We start from the raw sequence: 19,491 nt of genomic DNA on the forward strand, positions 1-19,491 counted from the left end.
AACACATGGGTTGGAAAGAGGTGGACCAGTTTCTTGGCCTCCGTGTTTGCCAGATTGGATTCCACCGGCTTTCTTTTTATGGGGACATGTGAAAACTAATGTTTATTCAACCCAACCTTGATCTTTAGAAGACTTGTGAGCTAGGATAACTTGATTGCTGATATTACTAAAAATCAGCTTGATTGCTGGGATTACTAAAAATCAGCTTCAAAATGTTTTCCACCAACTACAGAATTGTATTACCCTCTGTACTAGTAATGATGGTGAACATGTCGATAATTAACAAGAACATTAAAAAATGTGTTTCTTCTTTCTTAAAAAAAAACAGAGAGAGAGAGAAGCTTAGGAATGAGATATTTCTAGAGGCATAGGAAAGGTGTAAAACGAGAATCTAGAAAGCTACACACTCATGTCTGCAGACCTGAGAAGGCCCTGTGCTCCCCCCTGTGGCTGAACTGATGTTCTGCACAGAGAGTGAAGGCGAAGGTGGCATTGTCAATCGTCTGGTGGGGTGCTGAACGTGTGCCCCAAGAAGCACATGGAGGCCCTCAGCAAAGACTGGAAGATTTTTTGGTTTCAGATGTTTAAGGAAATCTTTGCCCTGTCTTCAGCTGACCGCTAAGCTAACTGAGCAGAGACTTCAGTGGCCACACAGATAATGAATACAGACTTTACAGAATTAGTTTAGAAAAGTCACTCAGCAAAGAAATGACAGCAAACAGCAAAAACAACAAACAAAGAGGGAGAGGAGAATCTGATTTCCAGAGTGGCCACAGTGTATTACTCTAAATGTCCAGTTTTCAACAGAAAACTTTAAGAAATAAGTTTCTTATTACAATAACTCTAAGAAATAAGAAAATATGATGTGCAGGAGGGAAGAGTAGTCAACAGAAACTGTCCCTGAGGAAGCCAAGATACTGGCCTTACTAGACCAGGACTTTAAATCAGCTATACTTTTTGTATGTTCAGAGTTAAAGGAAATTGTTTTTAAAGGACCAAAGTATAAAAACATACTCTAATTAAGTAGAGAATACAAATAAAAAGTCTTTTAAAAAGGATCAAGTAGAAATTCTGGAGTTGAAAAGTATAATAATTGACTCGGCACCTGTAGCTCAGTGGCTAGGGCACCAGCCATATACACCAGAGCTGGTGGGTTTGAATCCAGCCTGGGCCTGCCAAACAATAATGACAACTACAACCAAAAAATAGCAGGGTGTTGTGGCAGGCGCCTGTGGTCCCAGCTTCTGGGGAGGCTGAGGCAAGAGAATCGCTTAAGCCTAAGAGTTTGTGGTTGCTGAGAGCTGTGATGCCACAGCACTCCACCCAAGGTGACAGCTTGAGACTCTGTCTCAAAAGAAAAAAAGAAAAAGAAAAGTATAATAATGAAGGGAAAAATTCACTTAAGTTGCTCAATAGTAAATTTGTGTAGGCAGAAGAAAGAATCACAGAACTTAGATATAGGTCAATTGAAACTATCCAGTCTGAGGAAGAAAAAAATAAATGAAAAAAAATGAACAAAGACTCAGACCCCCAAGGGCACCATCAAGCATATCAACTACACATAATGAGAGTCTCAGAAAAAGAGAGGCAAAGGTGTCAAATGAATAAAAACATAATGGCTGAAGTCTTCCTAAATGTATGAAAAAACATTAATCTACACATTCCAGAAAGTTCCAATGTATATGAATTCAAACTAATCTATTATGTTTGATTACACCTATCACAATCAAACTATCAAAAGACAAAGAATCTTGAAAACAGCTCACACAAGGAAACTTCAGGAAGAATAATAGCTAATTTCTCATCAGAAACCACAAAGTTCAAAAGGCAGTGGGATGACATATTTAGAGTGTTTAAAGAAAAAACCATCAACTAAGAATTTTGTATCTAATGCCAATTTACCTTCCATAAGGATGTCAAAACTATTTGATGGGGAAAAGAAGAGTCTTTTCAACCAATGGCTCTGGGACAACAGATTTCTGCATGTAAAAAAGTGAACTCGGACCTCTAATTCACATCATATGCAAATATTAATTCAAAATGAATCAAAGACCTGAATGAAGAGTTAAAAATATATATTCTTAAACCAAAACATAGGTGTGAATCTTTGTGACCTTGGATCAGGCAATGGTTTCTTAGATATGACATCAAAAGACAAGAAACCAAAGAAAAACAGATAAACTGGACTTCATCAAAATGCCTCACGGTGAAAGTAAAGACAACACATAAAATGGGAAAAATGCTTTCAAATCATGTATCTGATGAGTCCAATATCCGGTAACTCTTACAGTTCATCCATAAAATGACAAGCCAATTTTAAAATGGGCAGAGAAGGTGAACAGACATTCTCTAAAGAAGATATACCAGTGGCCAAAAAGCATTAGAGAAGAGGCTCAGCATCACTAGTGATGAGGGAAGTGCTAATCAAAACCACTGCCACACTCCTACTAAGCGCTGCAACAACAACAACGTGAACCGCAAATGTTGGCAAGGATGGAAGACACAGAGCCCTCAGACCTGTGTGACTGTGAAATGGTAGTGCTTTGGAAAAAAATTTGGAGGTTCCTCTGAAAGTTAACATAGAATTATCACATGGCCTAGCAATTCCACTTATACATAGCCAAGAAAATCATCTGTACGCGAATGTCCATAGCAGATCCAGAAAGCAACACTATCCAGAAAGCAAAACAGCCCAGTCAGTATTCAATATTTACCAACTGATATTCAGACAAACAAATATGGCAGATCCATACAATGGACTATCGTTCAGCTATTAAAAGGCACGAAGTGCTGACATGTGCTGCAACAGGAATAGAATGTGAAAAACTTATGGAAGGGAAAGACAGAAAAGGCCACATTTTATATGATTCCATTTATATGCAATGCCTAGAGTAGGAAAATCCAACAGCGGCGGAAAGTATACCAGGGGGGGCCGGGGAGGTGCGGGGGAGAGGAAAGATGGCGACTAAAGATGCAGAATATTTTTAGGGGTAGGTTATGAAAATGTTCTGGAATTAGAATCAGAATCAGGATGGTGCCTGTGGCTCAGTGGGTAGGGTGCCAGCCCCATATACCCAGGGTGGTGGGTTCAAACCCAACCCCGGCCAAATTGCAATATCTGGGCATTGTGGTGGGCGCCTATAGTCCCAGCTACTCAGGAGGATGAGGCAAGAGAATCACCTAAGCCCAGGAGTTGGAGGTTGCTGTGAGCTGTGACACCACAGCACTCTATCAAGGGCAATAAAGTCAGATTCTGTCTCTACAAAAAAAAAAAAAAAAAGCTTTACATAACCACACAAAACCACAAAAAACTCCCTCACAATATAAAGCAAGCACAGGTGTCTGTGAAAATACGGCCACAGTTATTCTCCCTACAAGGAAGGAGATATTTTCTTTAACGTATCTCCGACCTACACACCCACCAGGAGCTGGACTCAGTGTTTCTCTCTAGACTCAGTTAGCGGTAACCCACCTTTAACATTGTTTTGTTGCTCCATCAATAATTTACTTATTTCTGAAAACCAGCAGTCTCTGATTTCTTTTGAAGCTGCCTGCAATTACAGATAAGAAAATACTATGAGTATCAATCAGATCACCCTGAGAATTAATTAGACAGGGTTCTTGTTCTCTGAGTGACTTAGAAGGATAAGATGGAAAATAACTCGGGAAGTTATGGGAACACAGTAAGGAAAGCACAAAGGAGCCGTACGGGGAAGGCATGTCTGTACCTGCAGGATGTACTTCTCAAGTCCATTGCGGCTGGCAATTTCAAACTTTTTATTGCTCCCCCTTCCAACTTGGTGAATTGAAAGTGTCATCAACTATTGCAAAGAAGGAAGAGAAAGGTTCTATAGCATCATTTTCTGATTTTAAAAGTGTCCCTGTCACTCACTCTAATCCTTTCTACCCTTGAGAACCCTCTTCTTCTATCTTTCTTCCAAGTATTTTACTATCTTCTGTTAGGGGCTCCAAGGCAGTATAAAACACAGTCACTCACACTTCCATATGAAGAATAGATCACAACTATGGCCCAAGATGCAGGAGGGAGGAGGGGGTTGGGAGGGGAGGAGGGAGGTCAGATTGAGAGAGAGGGAATGGTGGGATCACACCTATGGTGCATAATGCAAGGGCACATGTTGGATCTATTAGTATAGAGTATAAATGTTAACACAATAATTAAGTAAATGAGATGAGGTATATGTTAACCAGTGTGATGTAAGCGTTCCTAATTCTATATGAAATCAGCACATGGTACCCCATAAATGCATTAATGTATACATGATCTATGTGTTTATGATTTAATAAAAAATATATAAATAAAAAAATAAAATCCAAATGTGAAAATGGCATTATGGAAAAAAAAAACCCACACAATCTGGCACCATGTCATCTGTCTTGCCTGTTTCAGAAGCTAACACAGACTGTATCTTTTCATAAAGACAAACCTTTAAGTGAAGTGACCATCTCTCCTTTAGCACTTATTCACAAATCTGTATCTAATAGTAACTGAATGAGTATCCATTAAGAAGCATAAATAACAAAGGCTACTATGAATAAATTAGCAGCTTTAATCAAAAAAGCATAAATGTGTGTCTATATGTGTGTGTATTTGGGTTGTATGTGTATTATGCGTCCATCTGCGTCTTACACAGCCAGCTGGCTATGAAACAATTTTTATACAGCTGGGAAACAATGCTGATGTAGGCCTGGGTCCCTAGACCTCCAGGGTTAGGATTCTGCCTACTTTTTTTCTTTTTTTTGCAGTTTTTGACCAGGGTTGGGCTCTAACATGCCACCCCCATTATATGGGGCCACTGCCCTACTCCTTGAGCCACAGGCACCGCCCAAGGATCCTGTCTACATTTATACACAAAAAGGTGCAGTTGAGAAGGGCAAATCTGCTAAGAAATCCAGCTCATGCTCTAATCACCAAGTCTTTCACCCCTCTGCTTGGAGGAAAGATGGTACTTTAACTAATTACTTTGTCCAGATAGGCCCCTTTCTCTGTTTAGTGCAAAGGCACCTCTATGCCAGCCCCGCCCTGTCTAGGAACTGGTCGCAAGTGACCCTGACTCAGACAGGATCTGGATTCTAGCTCTGTTGTGTGGCATGTGGCAAGTCAACTTCACCTCCCCAAGCTTCAGCCCCCTTATCTCTCCCTCCCTTTCGCTCTCGCTCTCTCCCCGTTGGGTTGCGGTAACGCCCACCGCACTCCCCTTACCTTCATAGACTTCTTGAAGCTGTAACAAGGAGACAGACCCTGGTCCCCAGGCTCTGTGTGTATCTTACAGAACACTATTCCCCTTTCAAATAGATAGATTTGCCTCTGGCTGGGCTTAAATCGAATAAAATCCTTCATTTTATAACGATCCTTGTGAATCGTCCAGACGTTGAAAGCGCCATGCATCAGCATCTTGCCCAGTTTCCCGATATCATCCTTGGAAACAAAGACATACAGAAAAAGGAGCTGTTAAGTTACACGACAAAGAAAGAATGCTTTGGAGTCTGTTCTCAAATTACAAAGCACGCTTATTTGAGGTTGACAATTTTAGCCACTTAGACTAATCTGTCACTAAATCAAAGCTACAATTCTGCAAGCTTCACTGAGCAAGGCACCATTCTCAGCTATGTAAGGAAATCAGTTGAGCTAGGAAGGCAATACTATACATAAAGGATGTCAGAAATACTTGAAATAAAAATATTGTACATCTGTCTTATAATTAATTTTAGCTAGCAAAATTCTATTTCCCTTCCTTGTGTTTGATACATGATAGTCTACTCGAAAAAGGTAAGAAATTAACGTTTCAGTTCTGCTCAGAACACGGACAGAATTTTGCTGAATTATGGACCTATAACAATCTGTGTGCTCCATTTGCATCTTAACATCTGCTTCAGGTGTATGAGAACCTGAGCACAGGAGGTTTGTTCAGAAAGGAGAAAGCTTAGTGTGACATAATCTTCATAACATTGTAATAGAAACAGTCATTTTATCTTTCTCTCTGTTTTTCAGAGTGAGTAGATAGGCCAGGCACGGTGGCTCAGGCCTATAACCCTAGCAGTCTGGGAGGTTGAGGCAGGTGGATTGCTTGAGCTCAAGAGTTCAAGACCAGCCCCAGCAAGAGCAAGACTCCATCTCTACTAAAAATAGAAAAACTGGCCAGGCTTTGTGGTAGGTGCCTGTAGTCTCAGTTACTGGGGAGGCTGAAGCAAGAGGATCTCTTGAGCTCAAGAGTTTGAGGTTGCTCTGACCTGGGCTGACTCTCCAGCACTCTACCAAGGGCAACAGAGTAGACTTCGTCTCAAAACAAACAAATAAATAAACAGAGTGAGTAGACAGTATAAAGACAACCCCAAGGGACAGATTTTCTAAAAAGCCTATTTAACCCTAGGGCACACATTTGTGCTGCCTCTCTCTCCACCAGCAAGTCGCCCCCGCCCCATAGGTCTGGCCAACAGTATAAATGAGATGACCCTTCCTTTTCTAAGCTCTCTTCAAAGGACAGTGCAGTGAGATCAGCGAGAGGTATGGTATTTTATCTGGTATTTTAAAAAACTTAGACTGCTTAACATCAAAATGTCAAAAAGAGCAAATTATTTGAACAGGACTAGGACAAAGAAATCTCCCTAAGTTACATCTAACTTAGATAAATCCCTGTGATTTTTGAGACTAAGTACTAAAAATATGTACTTATAATTGAGTAGATATTTTAATAATTTACTGTTTATGTGTTGAGCAAACTATAAATATCTTGTATTCATTTTATTTAAAAACATTGTTTTGTATAGACAAGGGCTAACTGTGTTGCTCACGCTGGTCTTGAATTCCTAGCCTCAAGCGATCCTCCCCCTTTAGCCTCCCAAATCACTGGTATTATAGGTATGAACCACCATGTCCCCCTATGAATATCTTTCTCAAAAAATTGACTGTACTTCTGAAATTTTAAAATAAAAACTTCAAGAGCAATCAATACAGTCCAGTCATTTCCATAACAGTGTGGCGTTATTTTCTACACTAATTTTCCTTTTATGCTCAAGGAAAGGTTTTACACATTTGTACTTTCTCACGACCAGTAGAAGATGGCACAGTGTCGGCTAAGGTGTTTGCCAAGGCTGTGGCTGATATAGAGGAAACAACCCTGACCACAGCCCCATGGAAGAGGCAAACTTGGGCAGCAAGGTTTGCACTTGTCACCTCTGAACTTGACTTCTCACCCCACCTGCGGTCATGCTGCTTGCATCTTGATAGGCAAGTGACTAAGGGATATGAACCCAGAGAGGGGACAGCAACTGACCACAGGGCCCCAGTAGAAGAAAGACTGCTGAGTGGCCAGTGTGATGCCTATGTGAGCTGAAGAAGGCTGAGAAGCTGGCAGTGACAGGAAGAGGTGCCTGTGGGACTTGATGAGAAAGTAGGTGGTGGAAAAACTGAGAAGCAAACAGCACTGTGAAGAAATGAGTCACCAGAAACTGTGAAGAGAAAAAGACGCTGGTGGAGGGCAGACACCTGCCAGTAGGATAGGGAGGGAATAGCAGGCATGCGGGAGTGCCTGGCACAGATGGGCGCGCACACAGGGAAGAACCCCGATTCCCTCCCTACACCAGGGCCTCAGAGCCGCTGTGCATCCCCCATGCGTTCAGTCCCATCTCTGTGTGCCTGGCTCTGCCATTGTCCTGACTCTTCCTGAGTCTCTGTGGGTCAGCTTTTCCAGCAGACCCATCATTGATGGAGGTCACTGCAGAGAACTGCTGGGTCTTTCGAGTCTGGCTACAACATGTAACTGCATATCTCTGGCTCATCTTGCATAAATGTTCTCAGGGCCAGGCTCATGATGGAATGACGTGTCACTGATCAAGATACAACCTCCAGCGAGCAAGCACACGCTCTGCACGGTGCTGAGGGAGGGCAGGCGCTCACTGCATTGCCAGCAGGGCTGTGCTGTGTGGAGCCCCGCTCCTTCAAAGGGAAGCTATGGGGACAGTCCCAGAGCAGGCCAGCACGACCGCTGGGTATCTTTTCAATCATCAGTAGCTTCCTTTCCAACCAGACTGTAGTTGATCCCAAGATCAGATACTTGTTCCCTAGTAAGTTTTTAGGCATTTATTGTCATTTAGTGGTGCCTGGGGGTACAGGGCATAGAATTGGGTAGAATAGTCTCCCCCCTCAAAACTCATATCTACTGGAACTTCAGAACATAAACTTATTGGAAAGAGGGTCTCTGTAGATGTGATTAATTAAAATGAGGTCACATTGAATCAGGATGAGTCTAATCTAATGGCTGGTATCCTTATAAAAAGAGAAAACAGAAACTCAGAGTCACACATTGAGGCAAGACAGTCTTGTGATGACAAGGAAGAACTTGGATTGACACAGTGCTCAGCCAAGGAACTCCAACAAATGCTGGCAACCAGCAGAAGCCAGGAAGAGACAAGGGAGGATTCTTCCCTGGAGCCTTCAAGGGAGGACAGTCCTACTGTCACCTTGACTTTGGACATGTGGGCTTCAACACTGAGAGAACAGATTTATATTGTCTTAAGTCACCGGGTTTGTGGTACTTTGTCACAGTGGCTCAAGGAAGCTGATAAACTCTCAACAGTTTTGCACTAGTGACCAAGAAGTGTGGCTATGTTACATGGCTATGTTGAAGAACCTGATGGTTGTGAGCTTGGCGACGGAACACAGGAGCTACCTCAAACAAATAAGCCAGTGTTAGGTTAGATGGCCTCCTGCTATACGGGAAGCAATCACAAAATCAACTAGTAAATGCTACCGTTTTCATGCACGGGCATCATGTAAGTAAGAGGTCCCATATAAAACTTTTACGCCTGCCCACATTGGCGAAATGAAGAATCTGACTGAGAGAGTGAATCTAGGGAAGCCAGCCTCAGCAAGAGACCTCTTTTGGGTGCCCAAGTTTCCATTCCTGGCAGTGGGACTAATGTGACAGTCACACACTTCTTGTACAAAGTAGCAGGAAACATCTGGATAAGTGAACCAACACAAAACCTGGTGCAGACACTAAAAGCAGAAGCTGTGGGAGCCATGATTAAACAAGCCAGAAGCAAAAGGTTCCTTCCTTTCCAGCCTAAGCAGGTCCCTCTATAACTCAGGACTAGGGCTGTTTGCTCTGTACCTTCTAACCACCAGGATATCTCTGATGCCAATATCACTAGGGTGGGAAGATGCACAAGGCAGTTTCATTGTGTCACTAGGATTATTTACTCAGCCTTATCCCTGCAGCCAATACTATGGAAGGGCAAAAGGGAACTAAAATGGAAATAAAATACCTGGACCTAGCCCACGATGAACTTGCAAGAAAAATACATCCTTTACTGAATTTGTTCCAGAAAAGAAAAACGTTTCGTTCAACCTTTATTATTCAACTTTGGATGTTCCTAGCAAGTCATTTTATTTGTTTGTTTGTTTTTACTCTGTTTCAAGGGATGGAACAGTGGCATCATCACAGTTCATTGTGACCTCATGCTCCTGACCTCAGACCTCAGGCAACACTCCATCTTGGCCTCCCAAAGTGCTAGGATTATAGGTGTGAGTCACTGAGCCTGCCCTAAGTCAGCATTTAAAGGTATCTCTATTATGCATTGGATTCCAATACAGAAAAAACTTTTTTTTTAATTTGCAGAATGTAAATGACATCCCAGTAATTTATTTCACATAAAACAAAACAAACTTGTTAAAAAAATTTTCAAGCCGGTGGTGCCTGTGGCTCAATGAGTAGAGCGCTGGCCCCATATACCAAGGCTGGTGGGTTCAAACCCGGCCCCAGCCAAACTGCAACAAAAAATAGCCGGGTGTTGTGGTGGATGCCTGTAGTCCCAGCTACTCGGGAGGCTGAGGCAAGAGAATCGCCTAAGTCCAAAAGCTGGAGGTTGCGGTGAGCTGTGATGCCACAGCACTCCACCGAGGGCAACAAAGTGAGACTCTGTCTCTAAAAAAAAAAAGAAAAAGAAATTTCAACTCCTGTGATCAAATTAAACCAAGGACTAATTGAGCATGCACAAGAGAAAGAAAATATAAGTATTGGGAGAGAATTTTTTTCTAGTTGTTTGAATTATGAATTGATCCATTCACATTCAATTTCTCTCCTTTATAGAATCATGCTAATGGAGAGTTTCAAGGTCTTTCTCCACTCTTGGAGACAGACTCTTTCCTCTTTGGGCAGAATGTATTTTTACTCTGTGTAACTTCCTTCTACTTTCTTTCTTTTTCTCCTCTGATAAACGGTTTGTGTGAGGAAATGAAACTAGTGAATTTCAAGAAGAGAAAATAAGAGGTTAAGTTCTAGATTCATCCCTGCATGTAGCATGTGACTATTCACACCTGGAATAAAGTTCTACAAAACTGAGCCAAAGAATCCCAGAACCCTTACCTCTGAGTTAGAAGTAGTTGAGTTCTTAGTCAACTCTAACCAGAACCAAAAAAAAAAACTGTGGCTGGTACCCTGGCTAGGGAGAAATGGTCTAAGCTGACAGTCACATGATCTTGGGTTAGTTAATTATTCTTTACATGGATCTGCTCTGGAATTAGAAAGTTAAAAATTCCAGTGCTTACTCTTCCACAATTCAATAGGATTATATAAAACTGTCAGGAGAAATAACTCATGTAGTAGATACAAAAGCAAGTTAAAGCCTTAGCTGAAAAGAAACCATATAGCATCTGTCAGTGTGCATCTGGCACAATTCTGAAGACACCATGTGCATCTGGCACAATTCGGAAGACACACAGGCAAAAAAGGCCAGTTGTTGCATTTGGCGTAAAATATCTAATAATCTATAAGCTAGTTCATCTTATTTGCATATAAGCTGGTTGGAATGAAATTAGATCGCTACTTCCTCGTGTTTTAATCATTCTTTTTCTAACAACTCCCTCTTCCAGTGTTATTTATTTTCAGTTTCCTGGTTTGCATATCACTCCCAGACGTTCTTTTCATTCAAGAAAATAGAGGGGTAGCTGACACCTGACAAGGTAAAAGAAAAGAGCAAAACGATATCCTAAATTGATTAAACAAATTGTTCCCTCTACTTTCCTTAGCTGAAGAAAGAAAATTATTGCTAAGAAACAATCCCCCTCAGATGCATTAACTCTGCCCTGTAGTTCATGAAACACCCTCTTGAATCACATCAGTCATCATCAGAGAACACCTGGGAGACCCAAAGGACAGTGACAGCATCCTGCCTGGGATCACAGCAAATCCAGTGAGGCTAAGTTTCTGAGATGCTGGCCAGCGAAATTCCAGGAAGAGAATTAATTATGATCACATTTTTTGGCTTCTAAATAATCTTTCTAGTTTAATCTGTGACAAGGAAAAGCAAAGCAAAGTCTTTACCTCTACCAAGATCTCAATAAATAGTATGTTCAAAACCAAGCAAAAATGAAAAGGGAAAAAAGAGAAGGAAAGTCTTTTGTCTAAAATATAATCCTTAAAATGCTTGAAACCTCTGTGACTAAAAGACTGATGGCTTCCCAAAGGTGTCCATATCCGAATCCCTGGAATCTGAGAATATGTCAGGTTCTATGGCAAATGGGAGTTAAGGGGGAAGATGAAATTAAGATTGTTAATCCAGGGCGGCACCTGTGGCTCAGTGGGTAGGGTGCCGGCCCCATATACGGAGGGTAGCAGGTTCGAACCAGGCCCGGCCAAACTGCAACAAAACATAGCCAGGTGTTATGGCGGGCACCTGTAGTCCCAACTACTTGGGGGGCTGAGGCAAGAGAACTGCCTAAGCCCAGGAGTTGGAGGTTGCTGTGAGCTGTGACATCACAGCACTCTACCAGGGCAACATAGTGAGACTCTGTCTCAAAAAAAAGAAAGCGGGTAGTGGGTGTGGGGGTTCAGTAGGTTCCCATCCAGCAGGTATAATGCATGGCTAGTTGGCACACTCCCTGGGAACAGGACACAGCTACCACTTGGACTTCAACTTTACCTGTGTAAATTACATAACCAGTGGTTTATACTCTCCTGTTAATCTGAAATAACTTTAAAAGTGACAGAGAAGCACAAGAAAAGGTCAGAGTGCTATGATGTGAGAACTCCACTGGAGGCTGGAGGAAGGGGCCATGAACTAAGGAATGTGGGTGGCTCTTTTAAGCTGGAAAACTCAAGCAAGGAAACAGATTTGCTCCCAGTCTCCAAAAAGGAAGGCAAACCCCTTGATCTTAGCACATGAGACTGGGTTGAACTTTTGACCCAGGAACTGCCATGCTAAGCCACCAAGCTTGTAATTCATTATGACGGTGATAAAAAACAAACACACCTGAATCAAAATCTGAACCACAGGGTGAAAAACAGTTGAATATGAAGTGTGTCTCATTACCAAAGAGGTCACGCAGTTAGAGTGAACAGTTTATGTGAGATGCCTGGGACTGGCACGCTAGGGATCAACACTGCTGTTTACCAGGGAGCAGGGACAGGTGGGGGGAGGAGCAGGTTCAGACTCTCACTTGTCCAGCCATTTGCTTCGGTAGAAAAGACCGTCCAAAGAGTGTGTGGGCTTTCCTGTTCCTAAACTTTCACTACTATAAAACCAAAAAAGGAAATTGAGATTTAACCAATGTCAGTGCCCAGAAGAGAGAAGAGGAGTGGCTGGAGGGGATCCAGGGGTGGGAAAGTGGAGCAACCAAGCAGTATTTAGTATCGTCTGAGGGGGCCGGTGCAGGGAGGTGGGCACCTAGAACACCCCTGGGGTCTCCTCCGCACATGCCCCGCTCACCAGGTGGGGATCCCCGCCACTCCCAAAGGCTCAAGACTCCCCTTCCCTCCCTGCTTGGTGATTGCATCCTTGTGGTGATCCATTTTGTCTCCTTTTCAAGAACCAGCAGAGCTGGGGTGGGCCCGTGCCTGAGGCAGGGAAAAAGGGCACGTGTGAGTGCGTGAGTGTGCGTGTGTGTGTGTGTGTGTGTGTGTCCAGGAAGGGAAAAAGGTGGATCAGCGATTTTACTTGAAAACAAGCTCCATCCCTTTTCTGTATTTATGAGAAGGAAAGATCCGAGCAAAGCAGCGCTACACCCAAGTGTGTGTGAATTGAATGGAGATATTTCTTTCCTCTTTTATTTTCGTTTTTTCTTTTCTTTAAAGAAAGTTTTATTTTATTGTTTATTTTACTTTTTTGGTAAAAAAACAACTGAAATACGGACTAGAAAAGCTGTTTTTCAGGCTGACAGCCCAATTAAGGCTAGTTGGGACCTTGCATAGTAAAACAGGAATCATAGTGCCAGTGAGGGCCAGGGAGTCTTTTTTTTTTTTTTTTTTTTAGGTCCAATGAGTATTTGTGAGTCCTTGTGTCATCTTTTGGGCACTGTTTTTTTATACAAGGGCAAAAACCTTTGTATCTAGGGGAAAAAATAATTTTTTTTAATTAAAAAGGAAAATAAATGATTTTTTAAAAAAGGAGAGCGGAGCTGAGAGCGCTCCACCCTCCAGTGTCAGTCTGGAAACACACTCTCTTGGGTTTTCTTTCAACCATTTGGATCAGGGGATGCACGCTGTATACCTGTTGGGCCTCTGCGGGGACCCACAGTGTGCAATAGGGCTTAACTCTCACATAGGACCCGTTTTCAAAATACTTTTCTCAGAGAAACTCTGAGCTAAGAAGGAAAAATCTTACCAATCTTTTTTAATAATTCCATAAATTAGAAAATAAATGACTCCTTTGGTACAGTCCCCTGCCCGGGTACATTCTGGCCCCCGAGTTTCTGGTTTGTCCAATCTGTGGGTCAGTTAAGACCCTGAGAAATATACCCAAGATTCTGGAAGGTGCCAGGGGCTGCACGGGTTTGCCGTTTTGGTGACCCTCCTCAGAGCCACATCTCCTTGCCCAGATTATTTCTTTAACGTTGCCACAGCCTACCCTACCTTGGAAATACTGTCCCTGCCTTTGGTGTGAAATCCCAACACTTGTATGGAACATACCGGACATCCAGTGACCGCTGCCAGGTCCACGGCTAGCTCACAGGACTTGATCAAATCCTCTATCACCGCCAAAGCTTGTTGTAGTTCAGCTGAGAACGGTGAATCCTTGGTCCTCTTTGGCCCATTCTGTGGAAAACAAATGCCTTGTTGGAAACCAAAACCAGACCACCTACCAGATGAAGAAGGAAAACGAGGCAAGACTGAGCGGCAGATGCAGCCAGCAGTGACTGAGAACGTGGGCGCACTCACTTGCCTCCTGCCCCCAAAGAACAGTGGCAGAGGATGTGATACACAGGCAAGTGACACATCTGCTAACCTTCTGCACATCGTATTAGGCAATGAAGTTCCCAAAACCACTGACATTATGTTCCTGCTATATAAGAAATGTAAAGAACTCAGCTTTTTTAAAGCATGGAAAAACCAAGCCCCTTTAGATAGGCTTCTCCTCCTTTTAGCCCCCTACCCCTGGGGCTTACTGAAAAATGCCAACTGAGTAAATATAGGTTTAATGTGAAAAGCTTATTCCTATGGGTAAAATTATACTTAAAACCATTCCGGAGGAGGACACTTGTAAACTCCTATAGAGGCTAAGAACAGGCTGCCATGTGGAGAGTCCCCAGTGATTTCGGTGTAAAAACCCTAACGCTCACATTTCGTTCGCTGAATCTCCCCCAGCTCTGTCCTTCCTTGCTTTTACCTGGCCCAACCCTGTTCATGTTGGACCATAATTAAAGATACCAAAGAGGTAAGCCAACATGCTCTGAAAGAGATGGCTGTCCCCATCATTGACCCAGTGACACTTAGGATGCGAGAGGGCTGACTGTTTCAGTTCTAAAGGCTTTGGCTTGGGTTATCTGTATTTTATTCCTCTGGTACCTACAGGGCATATATCTCTGAGACCTGGTAAACACAAACAAGAAAGTCTGGTCTGTTCCGTGTATTTTCTTTAACACTTAAATTTCTACTACAAAGATCAGACAGCTCTTTGCTGTTCCCCGCCTAGACCCACATCTTTTTGTCCTCCACAGTGTGATGTATTCAAAGGGCCAGGGGTTTTCTTTTCTTTCCTTTTTTTATTAAATGATAGCTGAAGCATTGGGTATTAGATCTGAGCGGCAGGGCTGAAGAGAAGACAAGCCGATACTGCCTTCACCGAGCAATGTGCCCTGGGGACTTGCGTCTCACTCACAGTAAATAAACTTTAGTTCCTGGTAAATGACAACAGGTTCTCACCTGAGTTTGGGGTCAAAATTTCTTCTTATACCAGGCATCTTTCTCCTTACCTAACACTTAAAACTCATTTTTTTTTTTATAGGTATCTGCTCAGACCCCTCTCCTTCCCATTGACCCTCCTCTTACAAACAAACCAGGCAACTAGTTTTACAGTGTGGAAGGTGGGGCTCAGAGAAGTTCTTACATGGTTTTTTTTTCCCTCCTCCCATACAAAGAGTTTTTTCCAGCAAAAAGACAGAAAAAGAAAAAGAAGCGATACAAAGTGAGAGTGCAAGAGGCACAGAATCACAAAGGGAAAATATCTTCCAGAGAGAGAGGAACTGGCCAGTCTCCAGGAGTGGAGAAAAAGACGCCTTACCAGCACTGTTAACCTCCTGACTGGAGCTAGCTCCCCCTGGCTCAGGCGGGGCCCTGAACTGCTTCCTTTGGAGCAGGGGGAGCGTGCAAACGAAGGCCCCTTGAGACACTTGTTAAAAACAGAATATCTTATAGGAAATTTAGAAGAAACCCCACTCTAAATCACGAATTTCTTTCTAACTTAGCGAGGCGACCACCTATTCCAAGAGAACCTTGGTGGTTTCTCCTAGACTTCTCTATCTCTCTCTCTCTTTCTCTCTCTTTCTTTCTTTCAGAGGACAGCAATGCAGAAGGCACATAACTTAGATATGCTAAGAAGCACAAAGAAGAAACCATAAATCAGACATAATCCTCTCAGCACTTGGGAAAACCAGAGCAGACATTTTATCATATTTATTTATTTCCAGTCTTTCATGTGTGCATTTTGCAATTCACTTAATTTTGAATTCCCATTAAATTTGTTTTACATGAAAGAAAAAAAAATATATTACCACTTCTCGCTAGGCTGCAAATACCTACTTCAAAATTGCCTTTAATTTTTTGTTTTTCTCCTGACTGTGAATTATAAGACACATCCCATTTTAGAAAACTGAAAAAAAAAATCATAAGCAAGGAAAATAATATTGCTATAAATCCTTCCACCTATAGGCTAACGCCATTAGCAGTTATATAAAACGTAATATTTACAATGCAGTACCTTAGTTGAGCCTCCTTCCTGGTCACCTGGCTCTATCTTCAGATCTTCAGGAGACTCAAAATCCAGCAGACCCTGCATTAACCCAAAAGCCTTGTGAAAAATCAAAAGTAGACTGCTAACAAAATGTACTGTGCAAACAACTTACAGCTAACCCGGAATGGATGTAAATTTGTAAGAGGGAAAGAATGAGTGATCTATTTGGCACAGAGTTCTTTCCACAAACGCAGAATCATACTGTATACACTATTTGGTGGCTACTTTTCCTCGTTTGACAATGTATCAGGAACATTTTCCCATGATGTATTTTTGTTATAGATGGTAGAGTATATATAAGTGCATTTTATAGTTAAACCATAAGTGAATTATAATTATGAATTATGATGTTCCCCTACTTTTAAACATTTTAGGTTCAACGTTTTTGACTATAATAATAATTATTATTTTGGTGGATTTTTCTTAAGGCTAAATTCCAAGAGGAAGAATTGTAAATGTAAAGAATTTGGGGGCATATTTCCAGTTTCTTTAGAGAAGAACTGTGCTCCTGCCAGCCTGTTTCACTGGCCCTTAGCCTACACGGTGCATTACCATTTAACACAAAATATTTGCCAATTGAATCAACAGAGAAATCCTACCTCACTGTTGTTTTAATTTGAATTCCTAAGATAACTAGAGATGTAGAACATTAAAAAATTTGCCATTAGTATTTATTTTTTGTAAACTGCCCGTGTCCTTTGTTCATCTTTTTGTTATTTATTTCTAGGAGTTTGTTATTAATTAAGCAGACCAACCTCTTTAACGTACTTTAGTAACATTTTTCCCAATGTTTCCTGTGTCTTTGTTTTTTATGGTGTAATCTACCATTCCTTGCCCTTTCTCTTATATTAATACTTGGAAAGGATTTCCCACACCGGGATTCCACTTTCCTTTCTAAAGCACGAGGCCATGGGTCCAACCCACAGGCTCTTTCAAGCCAGTTGACCCTCAGGGGGTGCAGGACGAGCTCCGCCTCTCAGGGTAGAGGACATGCGCAGTCCTTCCTGTCTTTACGGGCATACCAAAGGCTTAAGCTGGCTTCCAGGCACCACCATGCTTAGCTAGGAAATGGTTTGGAGTATTTCATAGTGATTCTATCTTGTTTCCTTAGTGAAAGGCAGCTAACAAAATCCCCTAAATTCTTTGAGTTCAGGCATCCTGGAGGCCTCAGGGCAGGAGCCAGAGACAGGAGGAATATGCCGGAGTCTGCCTTTCTAACACTAAGGGTCTACGCCCTTCTGGGGGTCGTGTGTAACCTAGTCTGTGTAATAGCTCCTCTGTGGGAAAGCTCCAGGATGAGGAAAGAGGGAAGACCACCACGTATGTCCTGCTCCCTCCTCCCTGGGCCCAGAGGTAAGACTTGCAGAGTGCTGATGACTGCAATGAGCTCGCAGAGGCTGCCCCGAGGGAAATGGATCCTTAGCCTCGTTCCCACCCTGGTGGGACAGTCTTGATGTCTAAAGTAACAGCTACCCATGTCGTGAAGCCTACTGGGGGTGGGCTCTGCCCAGCTCACTGATTACTCACCTGCTTGGCCATGGCCTTAAGGAGGAGGAGATTCCATTGCCTCATTTTACATAGGAAAAAACCAAGGCTCAAGAAGTCAAGGTCTCATAACTGGTAAACAGCGGAGTGGGTACAGTGAGGCTGAAACTGAAACTTGCGGTAGAGAGCTGAAAGAAGTAGCTCTTTTTGTTCAGAGACAGGGTCTGGCTATGGTGCTCAGGCTGGCCTTGAACTCAAACTATCCTCCTGCCTCAGCCTCCCCAGTGCTGGATTTACAGGTACACACTGGCCTGAAAGGGTAACTTTTTCTAAGGGCAGATGAGTTTGATCTTTCCCTTAACAGTTTAGACCTTTGCTTGGCATGTCTGATTGTGAGAATTAAATAAGAAGTAAATAATAGGTTCTTTTTTGTTTTTGTTTTTTTCAATTAGGAGACAGTGGCCGCAGGTCAAGAATACCTAAATACCTTATATAGGTTAATTCAAAAGACAACTTATAGGGGTTGCCCAGACCCTTCTGTCAAGCTTATTCCTGGGAAACCAGCCTGGATAGACCCTCATGTCCTGCTTGGGACCTGGGAGGTGTTTACTATTGGAGGCAATACCTCACTGCTAAAGAGGAGTGCAGATGAGAGAGAGGGGGAGAGAGAGAGCTACTCGGGACTTTAGATACAACATTCCCTGTTACACTGCTCTTGGAGTAAGATTCTAAATCTAAGAGTGGGGGCCGGTGTTGTAAAAGGAGAGGAGATTCCAGTTTTGCCGCTTTTTATCCACTGTATAAATGCACCTTAAACAGTACCTTTTCCCTAAGTTCTTTGCCTCATTTGTAAAATGGCTGAGACAGAGTCTCTGGCTGCTTCCCCTGCCCTGCCAGCGGCCAGCAGTGTGGCTATGCCCCCTTCCCCCCAAAGCCAAAGCGCTCTTGTGCCCTGAGCTAGGCTAGATCTTGGACTAACCAGGCTGCCAGGTCCCTTCCTTCTCTAGGATTCTCTGCTTTTACTTCTCATTGAGAGGGGTGGTTTAGACTTGAAGAAAGAAAATTGTGAAGGATGGACATACCTTCAGCCTTAGAAGACCAAGTCACAGCTCTCCCATGTGTAAAGAAAAGACTGCCAAGTACAGGCACCCCTTTCCCAGCACAGAAAAGCTCTTTGACTTTACCTTCAGCAGCATCTGGTATTTTATAAGTCTCCGGCTGGGTCCTCTAAGATACTTAAAAAGAGGAAGGTTGTGATCCAGTTGGCGCTGGCATACCTTTAAAAGGAAACAGATACAACATAAAACAAAACAAACCAGAGAGAGAGAGAGAGAGAGAGAGAGAGAGAGAGAGGGGACACAAAAGCGGTAGCATTCAGATACAAGAAACAAAATGGCTTTTTGTGGACAAGAGTTCCAGAATGCTCCTAAGTTGTTTAGTCCCCTAGAGCAGTGTATGAAAATGAGAGAGCCTTGGCTAATACGGAGGGTGCCAAAAAATGTGTACACATTTTAAGAGCAGAAAAAATTATATTGAATTTCTAATACTCAAGTCACAACTGACTTCTGCAATTTTAAGAGATGTTCGATGTGATGTGTATTCATCTTTTGTTATCAATTCAATACAAATTTTTTCTTTCTTAAAATGTGTATACTTTTTTTGGCACCCTCTCTATTTTTAAAAGCAACTAAGGAAGCAAAACCATTTATTCTTTTTAGAAAGCAAATCCACCAGTAGGCCATTTTGAGCCTGGAGCCCCCC

The 19,491-nt window shown here is 42.5% G+C and overlaps 1 protein-coding gene across 1 annotated transcript in view; it reads right to left on the bottom strand.

Moving 5' to 3' along the window:
* MCF2L2 (MCF.2 cell line derived transforming sequence-like 2) overlaps window positions 1-19,491 on the bottom strand; it is a 192,205-nt gene that overhangs the window by 21,663 nt on the left and 151,051 nt on the right. Inside the window, exons 19-24 of the mRNA XM_012811572.2 lie at window positions 18,915-19,007; window positions 16,213-16,284; window positions 13,926-14,051; window positions 5,222-5,437; window positions 3,729-3,821; window positions 3,473-3,551 (exon numbers count right to left, since the gene is read on the bottom strand). Coding sequence (XP_012667026.2) covers window positions 3,473-3,551; window positions 3,729-3,821; window positions 5,222-5,437; window positions 13,926-14,051; window positions 16,213-16,284; window positions 18,915-19,007 — 679 coding nt within the window. The remainder of the gene's footprint in view (window positions 1-3,472; window positions 3,552-3,728; window positions 3,822-5,221; window positions 5,438-13,925; window positions 14,052-16,212; window positions 16,285-18,914; window positions 19,008-19,491) is intronic.

Source organism: Otolemur garnettii, unplaced genomic scaffold (assembly GCF_000181295.1).
Source record: "Otolemur garnettii isolate 467f Iridium unplaced genomic scaffold, OtoGar3 scaffold00166, whole genome shotgun sequence".
In the NCBI taxonomy this organism is placed as follows: Eukaryota; Metazoa; Chordata; class Mammalia; order Primates; family Galagidae; genus Otolemur; species Otolemur garnettii.